The sequence below is a fragment of the Melanostigma gelatinosum genome (assembly GCF_949748355.1).
Source record: "Melanostigma gelatinosum genome assembly, chromosome: 21".
NCBI classification, from domain to species: domain Eukaryota; kingdom Metazoa; phylum Chordata; class Actinopteri; order Perciformes; family Zoarcidae; genus Melanostigma; species Melanostigma gelatinosum.
In genome coordinates, this window is record NC_136654.1 from 11,237,992 (window position 1) to 11,251,018 (window position 13,027).

The 13,027-nt window shown below is 43.8% G+C and overlaps 1 protein-coding gene across 1 annotated transcript in view; it reads left to right on the plus strand.

Annotated features, from left to right (window-relative positions):
* The window catches only part of LOC306794524 (uncharacterized protein MYH16), a gene marked incomplete at its 5' end in the record, with an annotated part of 65,248 nt that overhangs the window by 46,955 nt on the left and 5,266 nt on the right, over positions 1–13,027 (plus strand). The window contains 10 exons of the mRNA XM_079292631.1: positions 475–531; positions 7,687–7,773; positions 8,374–8,619; positions 8,739–8,856; positions 10,877–11,004; positions 11,146–11,342; positions 11,427–11,559; positions 11,644–11,860; positions 11,951–12,087; positions 12,253–12,356. Of these exons, the coding sequence (XP_079148757.1) occupies positions 475–531; positions 7,687–7,773; positions 8,374–8,619; positions 8,739–8,856; positions 10,877–11,004; positions 11,146–11,342; positions 11,427–11,559; positions 11,644–11,860; positions 11,951–12,087; positions 12,253–12,356 (1,424 nt within the window). The remainder of the gene's footprint in view (positions 1–474; positions 532–7,686; positions 7,774–8,373; positions 8,620–8,738; positions 8,857–10,876; positions 11,005–11,145; positions 11,343–11,426; positions 11,560–11,643; positions 11,861–11,950; positions 12,088–12,252; positions 12,357–13,027) is intronic.

The window sequence follows — 13,027 nt, forward strand, 5'->3', positions numbered from 1 at the left end:
TATGTATATCTTGTCGTGTGAATTGAATTAGTGACAATCATTTGACAACTACTGTGATGCTGCTTGGGAAAAGCATCACTGACATCCAGCCAGGACTGTAAAACCAAGAAAACGCAAAAACACAACACAAATTCCTCGAATGTCATGGAAATGGCACTGATGTGTTTTGGTCTGTATAGCAGACCCAGCCCAGGGCCAGAATACAGATAATGATGGTTGCTACGGACATTCTTGCCCTAAATTGCTACCTGAGAAAAAGCCAGGGGCATTCCAAATCCCTAGAGTAAGGAGAGAGTATGAAACGGCCTCACAACCACACAAGTGCTGCCCTGAAATAGCAAACATTTGTTCTCTGTCAGAATGATATAGGGACCGTGAAACCAGAGGATAACAGCTCAACTTCAGTTGTCATATTTCATCCTTTATTTTTTTCCCGTTCCACTGAAATTCATGTGAACTTTCTTCTCTCTTCAGGCTCGCATTGAGGAACTGGAGGAGGAGCTCGAAGCTGAGCGGGTCATAAGAGCCAAGGTATGGTACACCACTATAAGGCACAGGTACCACATCTCCCCTCCCCCTCCATGAAACAAAGAGCAGATGAGCCTTCAGGCCACATGGCAGATAAGAGGATGCCAAGCAGCTCTGGGATGAGCTTGGCTCTGTCCAACATTCAGGCCTGTGGTGTTCAGAGCTTTTTTGTGGATTGGTGGGAACACTGAAAGAAAAAAAAAAAGATTGCTGATCTGTTGGCAGCCGGGATACGTGTATAGGTGCTGCGCCTCTGGTCACCCCAAACTATCTCCACCTGTGATAATAAAGTCAGGGGGGAGGGACCTTGTGTTTGTAGTTAACATACAGGGCAACCCCAGAGGCCAAGAGGGACCTCAACATCCTTTTTCCTCATTCTTATTTTGCCCCCTCTTTCTCTATCCCTCACACACACACACACACACACACACACACACACACACACACACACACACACACACACACACACACACACACACACACACACACACACACAGTGCACTTTCTGTTTCCTGTAATCTCGCCCTGCTCTTAGAAGCAAATCAGAAGAAACTGACGTTTTTTTTCACCTTCCTTTTCGGCACAGCAAAGTTTCCAAAACATTTTAGTGTAAAGAGTTTGAAAACAGCACGCCTGGTTCATATAAAGCTAATCTACTAAGGTGGGCGCTTTAAGTGCTTGTTGTTTCAAACCAGATGCTCTTAAAGCGTGTGTGTGTATACAAGCCACAGAAACTGGTTCCCTCTTAAGACCTGCCTGCAGTTTTCATGTTACAGTAGGTAAAGGCAGAAATGCAGAGGTATATATTTCCCCTTGAGTGTTGACTAGAGCGACAGTGGGCCCAAGGGCGTGTTTTGCACAATTCTTCCCACTCTGGGTGGTATTCCTAATGGTGCTAACCGGGTCTCCCCCCCCCCCCCCCCCCCACACCAGTCTGCAAAGCCACAGAGCGATGAAAGAGGCAGGCAGAGACATGCAGGTCTTTATCTGTTCCTCAGCCTGCGTCTTCAGAGGAGCTCAAACACAACATACCTCTGCTGCAGACAGGCGCGCTATTGTTTGACTCTGCTCCTCAGGGAAGATATCATCAGGAGATACAGACAGCACTATTTTCCATGGGATCTTCCTCCAACTGGAATGTCTGTCATACACACACATACTGTACAGTGGAGTGTTCTCAGAAACACACACACAACCAGGATGTAATATTTAAGACAAATACAGATATACCATCAATATCTTTGCACTTTCCTCATCAGGATGGGAACACGTTAAATTAGGTGACACGAAAAGTCAAAACAGGCTAAAGCAATCGCCACACAATTCCCATTTCTCCAGACCATAATTCATGCTTTGTTAAAGAAAACAAATCCCCAAACAGAGAATCAAATGTCCGACCCTAACCCCGCATGATGGGATGCTTCGTCATTAACGGACAATGCATATAGTCAAAATCAACGTAATCAACACAATGACGAGAACCAACTCACAAGAACCAGTCGCATATATTTATATGACAACAAAGCATGACAAATCAATGCAGCAACATTTCAGCGGTAAAACACATATTCCAACGCAAACTGAAAAGCATTCAATTATTCACATTAGAGGGAACAATATCAACCATATCATAAAAATGACACCATAGACAAATGAACACAGTAGTAACGCTACTGCAGATGTAAAAAAACAAAAGCACTTCACTTACCAAAGCTGCTGTTCACTTAAAGACAAAGTCCATCCTCCTTTCTTTGATTACAAAGAGTTCAATAACTCGAGACTCGGGTCTCTCCAAAAGTTTTCAAAAGCACCGTAGCTCGTAAGTGTCCTGTCGTGCTATGGTGTCGTGTTGCTGCCTTGGTTAGCCACCTCAGGTTAGCGTAGCGTAGCTCCGAACACCAAGACGCTCAGTTTTAAATAAAACGCATTCTTAGCCAGAACATGTGCAATGCTTCTCCTTCGCTGTCAGCCAGAGATTTGTACAAATCCTTTTCCTGCTGGGTCAGGGCTGCTAGCTGTGGGGTTGACCGACCCTTTCTTACAATGTCTATTTTTTCTGGAAATGTCGTTCTTGAGAAATCCATTTCTCCACCTTCAGCCATTGAGTGTTAAAAAAAACAAAATTAGGTAAAAAAAAAAAAAAAGAATCTACACCAAGCAAAATGCAAACAAATTCATAATTTAAAATGTCATAACTTCTTACATATCTTTCAACTTGAACTGTTACTACTACTACTATGTTCTGCTAGCTGCTTCAGCGTCACAACAGTCACGCTGGCCCACTGACCAATCACACCGCACGTTAATGCTGACGTACTTGTAGACTACCTCGGTAGCTCTGACACGTCAAAGAATACGGCCAGCATGTCAAACTAAAGACCTGATTGGGTGAACACTTTGACAATCAACAATATCGTCCCCATTTACTTTAATTTGCAAAGTCTACCTACCGGGCCTCGGGCCTCTCTCCTTACCTAGAGACACAGAGGTGAGATCTGATTGGATAAAAGCTCTACTTAAAACAAGCTGCACTGGAAGCAGAGCAACTGAGGAAGACAGGAGCTGTGCAATGAGAAAATAAGATAATGGGAAAAATTATTATAATACATGTAGTGTATTTGTGAAAAATTATTAAATTATAAAATAGCTATAACTTTGTGATTGTGTTTAGGCCAGCAGAGAAGGCTTTGCAGGCCCTGACGACCCACCACTGTGTTCAGGGTAGGATACCCACCTTATAGATGTTAATAAACCTGGGTGTTGATATGTAGCTGTGGCCAGGGAACAACCCCCATCACACAGGAGGCAGAGGGCACAGATGGTTTCTACAGAGCACATATGCAAACATACATTGCATGTATGCACAGGCTGAACAGAGGCACACTCCTACTCCTTCACGCTCTTGTGCAAACCAAGAGGAATCTCCCTCCTGCAGAAGGAGCCTTTGGGAGCACTGACTTTCTATTAGCAGGCGAATGGGAGTGAGTGGTTTTGGGTGGTGCTGACCCGGAGGAGCTGTTGACTCAGTCAGTAGTGCAGAGGAGGGCGATGAGTGAGCCGAGCGCTAGGTGTCAACCCTCTACACAGAGCCAGGTTGTATACAAAGAGGGAGGGGTGGGGGCGTGAGCTGGTGGCCTACAGGTTGGGGGTGTGGGGGTGAAAGAGGAGCCCCCCAGTGAGTATCATCTGTTTTCTGCCTGAGGTATGTTGACGGCTGTGGCGCATTGCTCCTATCAGGGAGGCCTGAGAGCCTTTCACAGACCAGTCTCAACATCTACGGCTGCCTTAAGAACAGCTGTAAAAGATCGGTGTAAAAACAACAAGTGCTTTAAACTCCTGAGCGCTGTGGCTGTGAGTGTAATGGCCCAGTGTTATAAACTCTCTCCATATGTGCTGTACCACGTTTGTGCGTGAGAAGGGTCTCTCTGATGACTTTGCTGAAGAGTATATCATTCATACATTTCTGAACCTTTACGTATGTATTTTATTTGTTTTGTATTTATGTGCACCACTTAATTGTTGGAATGCTGTTAAGCATTGTTCTTCGAATCTTTATTGTTGGAATGCTGTTAAGAACAATTGTTCTTCGAATCTTTATTCAACTTCTATTTCTTCCGTCCCACCTCGTCTTCTCCTTCATATTTTAAGCTACAGAAACCGTTCAACTATTAAAATGTTCAGCTCTTTCACCAGAGGGGTGCTATGACTTTTCATATTTCTAGCCTTTAAACTTTTTGAATTTTTAAGATTTTTATTTTCAATGGGATCTCTATGGAGAATATTTTCAAATCCTCTTAAACTTCTTCAACTTTCAAATCCTTCAACTTCCTCATACTTTCAGCTACAGACACCATTTCAACTTTACAATGTTGAGAAAACCCTTAACTATTGCCACATGATTCAGCTTTTTGATATCTTTTAAACTTTTTGAACTGCAGCAACTTTTATGATTTTTCAGCCATTTTCTGACTTTATAATGGGTGTGTATTGCGCAGCTTAGAGTGCGTGATGTCACCGCTAGAGTGAAGAGCAGCTTGAGATTCTTGTGAAAAAAACATTTGTATTTTGCCACTGTGTCCACAATCTTCACTCTTCATGCATAATTTCTGGATGTAGAAGTAGCTAATCTTGTCCTTGTCGTAGAAAAATTACTGTGGAATCCCACAGAAGCCGTTAATTGAGAGGAAAACCAACTTTCTGCTCCATAGAGATGTTGAGGATGAAACTCACCCCAACGTGGAGGAGGCCAGACCACACGTATCTCAGCTGCTTCGTGCAGTTCACACGCTGCAATAATAACGCTACCAAAACTGGTTTACAGTTAAACTCATCTGTTCAACTGTTCTTCAACTCATCCTTACTCACACTTATTAATATCGGAGCAATAGGAGCTACGGTTATGGGAGTTTTGAGGATTTGTTTGAGAGGTGTTTCCCTGTTTTATCTCCATGAAATGGCTTCAGGCACACAGGTGTTTGCGATTGAGCCAATTAGTTGATAAACACACAGACTCACAGACACACGCGCACTCCTTCCTCTCTCTCTCTCTCTCTCTCTCTCTCTCTCTCTCTCTCTCTCTCTCTCTCTCTCTCTCTCTCTCTCTCTCTCTCTCTCTCTCTCTCTCTCTCTCTCATATACAGTCATTTCAGGTATTGGAGACTTTTAGAGGACCCCCCCCCCCACACACACACACACCCACCCCGTTTTAAAATAAAAGCATGACACATGATTTGAGTATTCTGTTTCCTGATTCGAGTGACATTTACACACACCGCGACACAAGAGGGAGAGATGAGGAAAGACATGGCAGAGCAGGACAACAGTCATGTAAGCTGTAAGAGATAAAACATAGTACAATCTCCAAATAAGAAAGTTTGCCAGAGATATCAGAGTCTCTCTCTCTCTCTCTCTCTCTCTCTCTCTCTCTCTCTCTCTCTCTCTCTCTCACTAACTAATTATTTCTTCTCTCTCTCTCTCTCTGTCTCTCCCTGTCTGTCTCTCTCTCATACAGTCATTCAGGTCTTAGAGACTTTTAGAGGACCCCCCCACACACCCACACACACACACCCCATTTCAAAATAAAAACCCCAAAGAGTGAATTCTAATTGAAATGCTTGTGATGACACCAGGCATTTAATAACCTCTGTTTATGTGTCAGACATTATGATTATGTCTCCTCTCCCCCTCTCCCCCCACCCAGCACCACCCTTTCAAAATAAAAGTCCCATGGATTAACTGTATTTAAACAAGCTAAAAGTGAGGCTTTTTTGTTAAAAAAATGAATGCTCTTACTAATACTACTACTACTGCTGTTGCTAATATAGTATTACTACTACTGCTACTACTACTTCTACTCTAACTTTTGCTGTTGCTATTACTGCTACCATCAATATTATTACTACCACTACTACTACAACTACAACTTCTACTACTACTACAAATATCACTACTACTACTACTAGTACTTATTCTAATGCTACTAATACTTCGACTAATAATACTTCTACTACAACTTATACTACTACAAATATCACCACTGATGAATTTTTTTAAGCCACAGAAACTGTTCAAATATCAAAATGTTCAGCTCTTTCAGGAGAGGTGTGATATGAATTTTCATATTTGTAAACTTTAAACTTTTTGAATTATTAAGCTTTTTGCAATTTGTTTTTGAATTGGATATCTATTTTCAGCAATGTTTTTGCGATTAATTTCAGTTTTCAGCATTCCAACGCATTTTCAGCAGGAAATGCTTTTTCTAGTTCATCTAATCATTCTTCTAATGTAAGGTATAAAGTTGTATTATACTGCGTATTAAATCGTATTATACTAGGTTAGTCAGTGTGGATTTTGAGTGTGATGCAGATGTATATTCACAATGAAATTTGCATTTCAAAACATTGATTAGACTGTTATATTTGAGTCACTTAAAGATTTGGGGTTAGCGTTAAAATAAAGCATATATTTACTTCCTGCCCCCTTTTTAAGTTGAAGCTGCACTGATAAAAATCTTTATATCTACTGCCCACAACTATATCATTTGGTTCATTCTCACCGCTATCAGCAAGTGCTGAGTTGGTGGAGACCAAGCCAGAGCGAACAGGAGAGTGAATATTGGACTTACCTTCAGCAGGACACGCCTTCAAATGAATGCAATGTTGTTCCCATTCTGCTGCATGTATTAATAGGAAGAGGACATTTGCAAACATGTTAGCCATAACAACTTAATGTTGTGATTATGACAATGTGTTTACAGCTTGTTAAGCTGGAGGATGTTTGTCAGTGAACGGTGTACTGGATAATTTCCACAGGAAACAGGAGTTCACAGATAATATTTGGACTGTGTGACAGCAGCTAACCCCTGCATTGCTCTGATTGGATACCAGTTTCTCTGCTGGCCTCTGACCTCAGGAAAGATCACTTCCCCCTGTGGGCTGTCAATCACACTGATCCCCTGATGGGTAAATATCCTGTCTGAGGAGGAAGGACTGCTTCAGGGCCAGAACAGTCGAGGTGTTCATCCCATTGATTTGACCAAGGAATGTTCATGCATATTTAGGTGCACTAAAACACTTATTACGATACTATGACTTGCTCTATAGTGGAGTAGGAATATTCATTGTTGTGACTCCAGATAGAGGATCAGTCCACTCATACATTGTGATACTGTACACTGTATCACAACATAAATGCTAATGGTTTAACCTGGTGTAATCGTCTCCATTTAGTATCAAGTTTTACCCTAAATGTTCCATTAAACTCCACTTAGCCAAGCGCCCCCTTTTTTGGGGGCTGTGGAGAAAGTTTAGCATATACCGTCGTAAAAAAATACACTTATCACAAACAAATATGATGTTGCACATCAGATTAAACAGCAGAACCTGAGCTACAAGAATATGTAAGCCATTTGTACATGCTCCAAACACAACTCAAACAAACAACTCAATGAATTACCAAATATCAAAATCCATATAGCGCCACCTACTCAACCCACTCAACACATTTGTGGCTCTACCGCTGTGGTATTTTATGGAATATGCAGACACGATACCTCAAAAGAAAGCAGACACAGATTCTGGACATATACATCAAATCCAAATTTTCGAGCAGAGGCCTAAAAAATAGGGTTATGGGTCTAACATTAAATGTTTTCGGCAGGTGGAGAAGCAGAGAGCAGATCTAACCAGAGAACTGGATGATCTCACTGACCGACTGGAGGAAGCAGGAGGGGTCACCGCCTCACAGGTGAACTCTATCAACCCGTTCTCATTCCCAACGCTTCAAATACGGACGCTTGGTCGGCACCCCTTGGGGACACTTCTTATCTCACTGTGTACTCCTTTATGCCTTGTGCGTTGGTATCAGACACCGTGGGCTGTGACAAAAACGTATGACACTATATACATTCTAACAGACGCACACACACACTGTACCACTACATTCTTTTAAGCTGCACTAGATTATACACGATATGCTTTTTGCCAAAAGGTAGAGGAGAAGCTAACTTTTAGCTCTCAGTTTAGCATAAAGAACTGAAAGGGGAAAACAGCTAACCCGGCTCAGTGTACAACATACACATATCAGCATGTGACACGACATAGCAATGTTATTTTGTGTTGATTTTAGAAATTCAAAGAAAACTTCCATTCAGAATTGGTTATTGAGGACATTTTGGCATTCCGATGTTAGAAAAATCACTCAAAACAGAGGACTTTGAAAACTCCTCACATGAGGACATATGCTGTGCATGAAACAAAGAACAGTATACAGTCGTGTGGGTGCCTTAGGACATTAGTTGCACAGCCTTTAAAACAGAACCTGACAACCAGCCTGTGTGATTTACAGATGGAGGTGAACAAGAAGCGAGAGGCTGAGCTGCAGCGTCTGAGGCGAGACCTGGAGGAGACCTCTGTCCAGTCGGAAGCTCTGGCTGCGTCTCTGAGGAAACGGCACGGTGATGCCATGGCAGAGCTGAGTGAACAGTGTGAGGCTCTGCAGCGGACCAGAGCCAAACTGGAGAAGGAGAAGCAGAACCTGAGGATGGAGGTGGATGAGCTGGCTGCTTCTCTTGAGAGTCTGCAGAAGGCCAAGGTCAGGAAGTTAGCTCACATGTAATGCAGTTGATAATGAACTTACACTGTCACAATGTTCATTTTAAAACATTTACTTGAGTGTAACATGTGTGCTGGTGTGTTTGTGTTGTGCTGCAGATGTCTTCAGACAGCCAGATAAAGAAGCTGGAGGAGCAGCTGTCAGACGCCAACAGGAGAGGAGACGACCTGCAGAGGACCCAAACTGAGCTCAGTGTGGCCAGGAACAGACTCACAGGTACCGTTCACCTGTCACATCAGGAACAGACTCACAGGTACCGTTCACCTGTCACATCAGGAACAGACTCACAGGTACCGTTCACCTGTCACATCAGGAACAGACTCACATGTACCGTTCACCTGTCACATCAGGAACAGACTCGCAGGTACCGTTCACCTGTCACATCAGGAACAGCCTCGCATGTACCGTTCACCTGTCACATCAGGAACAGACTCGCAGGTACCGTTCACCTGTCACATCAGGAACAGCCTCGCATGTACCGTTCACCTGTCACATCAGGAACAGACTCGCAGGTACCGTTCACCTGTCACATCAGGAACAGCCTCGCATGTACCGTTCACCTGTCTCATCAGGAACAGACTCACAGGTACCGTTCACCTGTCTCATCAGGAACAGACTCACATGTACCGTTCACCTGTCACATCAGGAACAGACTCGCAGGTACCGTTCACCTGTCACATCAGGAACAGCCTCGCATGTACCGTTCACCTGTCTCATCAGGAACAGACTCACAGGTACCGTTCACCTGTCACATCAGGAACAGCCTCGCATGTACCGTTCACCTGTCTCATCAGGAACAGACTCACAGGTACCGTTCACCTGTCACATCAGGAACAGACTCGCAGGTACCGTTCACCTGTCACATCAGGAACAGACTCACATGTACCGTTCACCTGTCACATCAGGAACAGACTCACATGTACCGTTCACCTGTCACACCAGGAACATACCGTTCACCTGTCACAACAGGAACAGACTCACATGTACCGTTCACCTGTCACACCAGGAACAGACTCGCAGGTACCGTTCACCTGTCACATCAGGAACAGACTCGCAGGTACCGTTCACCTGTCACATCAGGAACAGACTCACAGGTACCGTTCACCTGTCACATCAGGAACAGACTCGCAGGTACCGTTCACCTGTCACATCAGGAACATACCGTTCACCTGTCACATCAGGAACAGACTCACATGTACCGTTCACCTGTCACACCAGGAACATACCGTTCACCTGTCACATCAGGAACAGACTCACATGTACCGTTCACCTGTCACATCAGGAACAGACTCACATGTACCGTTCACCTGTCACACCAGGAACATACCGTTCACCTGTCACAACAGGAACAGACTCACATGTACCGTTCACCTGTCACACCAGGAACAGACTCGCAGGTACCGTTCACCTGTCACACCAGGAACAGACTCACAGGTACCGTTTGTTGACAAAGAAATCTGCAAAAAAAAACGTTGAAGAATAAGACTGCATTGTAAACAATGTAATATTGCAATATATTAAAAAACTGCCTTGCAAATGTTTCATGTGGATGAGACTGCATGCAACCTTTTTGTTAGGCCTCAAGAGCACACACAATGTGCTTTGTTGAGAAACACTGAATAGTCACATGAGCTTTGTTTGACTCGCAATTGAGAGCATCACTCAGGTATCCTGACTTTTATTCTCTAAACTTCCCATAATGTCACTCAATAGTGTCTTCACGTTGCCCATGTCTTTGAATACTAAGCCAAGAATACTCAAGTGTTGTCGCACTTGTTTTGTGAGAGTTGACAGAGCTCTTCCAGAACACAGATGGCGTTATACAACTGTAATTAGTGGCTGAGTTGTACTGCTAATGACTAGTTAATTAACTTTGACATATAACATAAGTGGTAAATGGACTGTACTTGTATAGCGCTTTTCTAGTCTTTTCAAACACTTTGGTGAGGAGCCCCTATCACAGAATAACTTTGACCTTGTTTTCAATGGCAAGCAAATCACTTTACTTATTCCCCACAGAGCAATGCAACAGACACAGAATGAGTCATCCACGCTTCATTTAGCTATTTTATCTACTGTATCTTTCTTCTGTTCAACTTTTCTTCTCTGGATTATGTATGCACATGTGCTGTTGTCACCAACCAGAAATTATAACAAATAAATATGCTAGTTTTTAACAGAACTGTAATGTGGTATGCTACAGTGTGATAATCAGTTTCCTTGTGTGTCCTGTCAGCTCATAATGCAGACGTGAGTCGACAGATGGAGGAGGCGGAGACCAGAGCCAGCCAGCTGAGTCGCTCCAAGGCTCTGCTCCAATCCCAACTGGAAGAACTGAAGAAACATCTGGACGAGGAGGTCAAGGTCAGTATGAACAGTATGAACAGTATGAAGTCACTCAGAATGGAAGTCTGAAAAGTAAAATATCCAGTATGCAAATACATTTGAACAGATCCCTCGCCCTCCCGTCTCTGTATTCACATGTGTCTCTGGTGTGGCTGCCAGTGTAAGCAGGCGGTCAGCAGCAGTCTGAGCTCCGTGCGGCAGGAGTGCGAGGTGCTGAAGGAGCAGCTGGAGGAGGAGCAGGAGAGCAAGCAAGAGCTGCAGCGTCTCGTCTCCAAACTCAACAGCGAGGTGACGCACTGGAGGACCAAACACGAGTCGGATGCCATCCAGCAAGCCGACGAGCTGGAGGACACCAGGTACGTCAAATTGATACTGGTGGCCATCCGTCACATTTGACCTTTGAATGTATTTCAGTGGTCTAAATAATGTATGTGTCACAGGAAGAAGCTGGCAACCAGACTTCAGGAGGCTGAGGAGGCTGTGGAAGCCACCCACGCCAAATGTTCCTCGCTGGAGAAAACCAAACAGAGGCTGCAGGGAGAGGTGGAGGAGCTCTGCATGGACCTGGAGAAGGTAGGAGAGGAAGCATGTTGTATCAGTGTTGCCATGCCATGAATGTCTTTCTTGTTGTCTTTAAGCGTATGTTCCCTGTCCCAGGCCAGCAGCTGCGGTCAGGCTCTGGATAAGAAGCAGCGGGTCCTGGAGAAGCACCTCGGAGACTGGAAACAGAAGTGTGAGGAGCTGGTGGCTGAGGTGGAAGGCTGCCAGAAGGAGAGCAGGCAACACGCCAGCGAGCTCTTCAAACTCAAGACGACCCACGAAGAGTCTCTGGAGCAGCTGGAGGCCCTACGCAGGGAGAACAAGGTCTACCAGGGTATGAGAGTACACGTATGACGTTTTAAGGAACAGCTGAAGAGTACCCTTGGTTTAATTAGACTTGTATGTGGCTTGTCTTTGATGACAGAGGAGGTAGCTGACCTTACAGACCAGCTTTCAGATGGAGGTAAAAGTGTCCATGAGCTCCAGAAAGCAAAGAAGAAGATTGAGATGGAGAAAGAAGAGTTACAGGCCTCACTGGAAGAGTCTGAGGCAGCTTTGGAGGTACATAGCTCCAACTAATCTGCCTATTAGCTGTGCTAATTGGAGCCTATGGTGTTGTGCAGTACGCTTACTCTTAATTAATCTCATACCCAGTTTTATTTCATTTAATATAGTTTCGATAAAATCTCCCTGGTTTTTCTTTTTTCCTTCCTTGCCTGCTCCCAGGTCGAGGAGACCAAGGTGCTGAGGCTGCAGCTGGAGTTGTCTCAGGCTAAAGGAGACCTGGAGCGCAGACTTCAGGAGAAGGAGGAAGAGATGGAAGCCACTAGGTACCTCAGTTTACGCTCAATCCTTCATTTTCCACTCCACTGTCCCATTCCCTTTTAGAATTCATTCTAAATGACTGTCTGGTGCCTGAGTATATAACTATAAATGTAAACTTGTAACTGCTTAACAACCTTCGGTCTGTTAATTATTCAGGAGTCATATTAAATAATCCTTAGGGTGATCAAGCGTTTGCATTTATAGTTCCGTGGTTGTTAGCATGAGGTCAGCTGAAACTGTCTCTGCTCTGAAATCTTGTCTTAAATAATTTGTTTATCTGTTTTTTTGCCAAGAGTTGGATGAGTAGATTGATAGCACTCTAATACTTTTATGTTGAATGTGAATCCACAGCCATCTGAAGATTATTTTAGCTGAGCATATTGTTGCTTTAGGACAGAGGCAGGCTAGCTGTTTCCCCCTGTTTCCAGTCACTAAGCTAAGCTAAGCTAACCAGCTGCTGGCTGTAACTTAATATTTAATGGGATTTAAATTGGGAATTATATGAGAGAGGTATTGATCCTCTCATCTAACTCTCAGCACAACAGCAAATCAGTGTCTTTCCCTAATTGTTGAACGATTGTTTTAATGTGACTTTGTTTTACTGCTGCTTATTCCATGTCACTGTCTTGTTATCCTACTTCTGGATATCATTTTGTGTCTAGCCTAAAAACTGAAG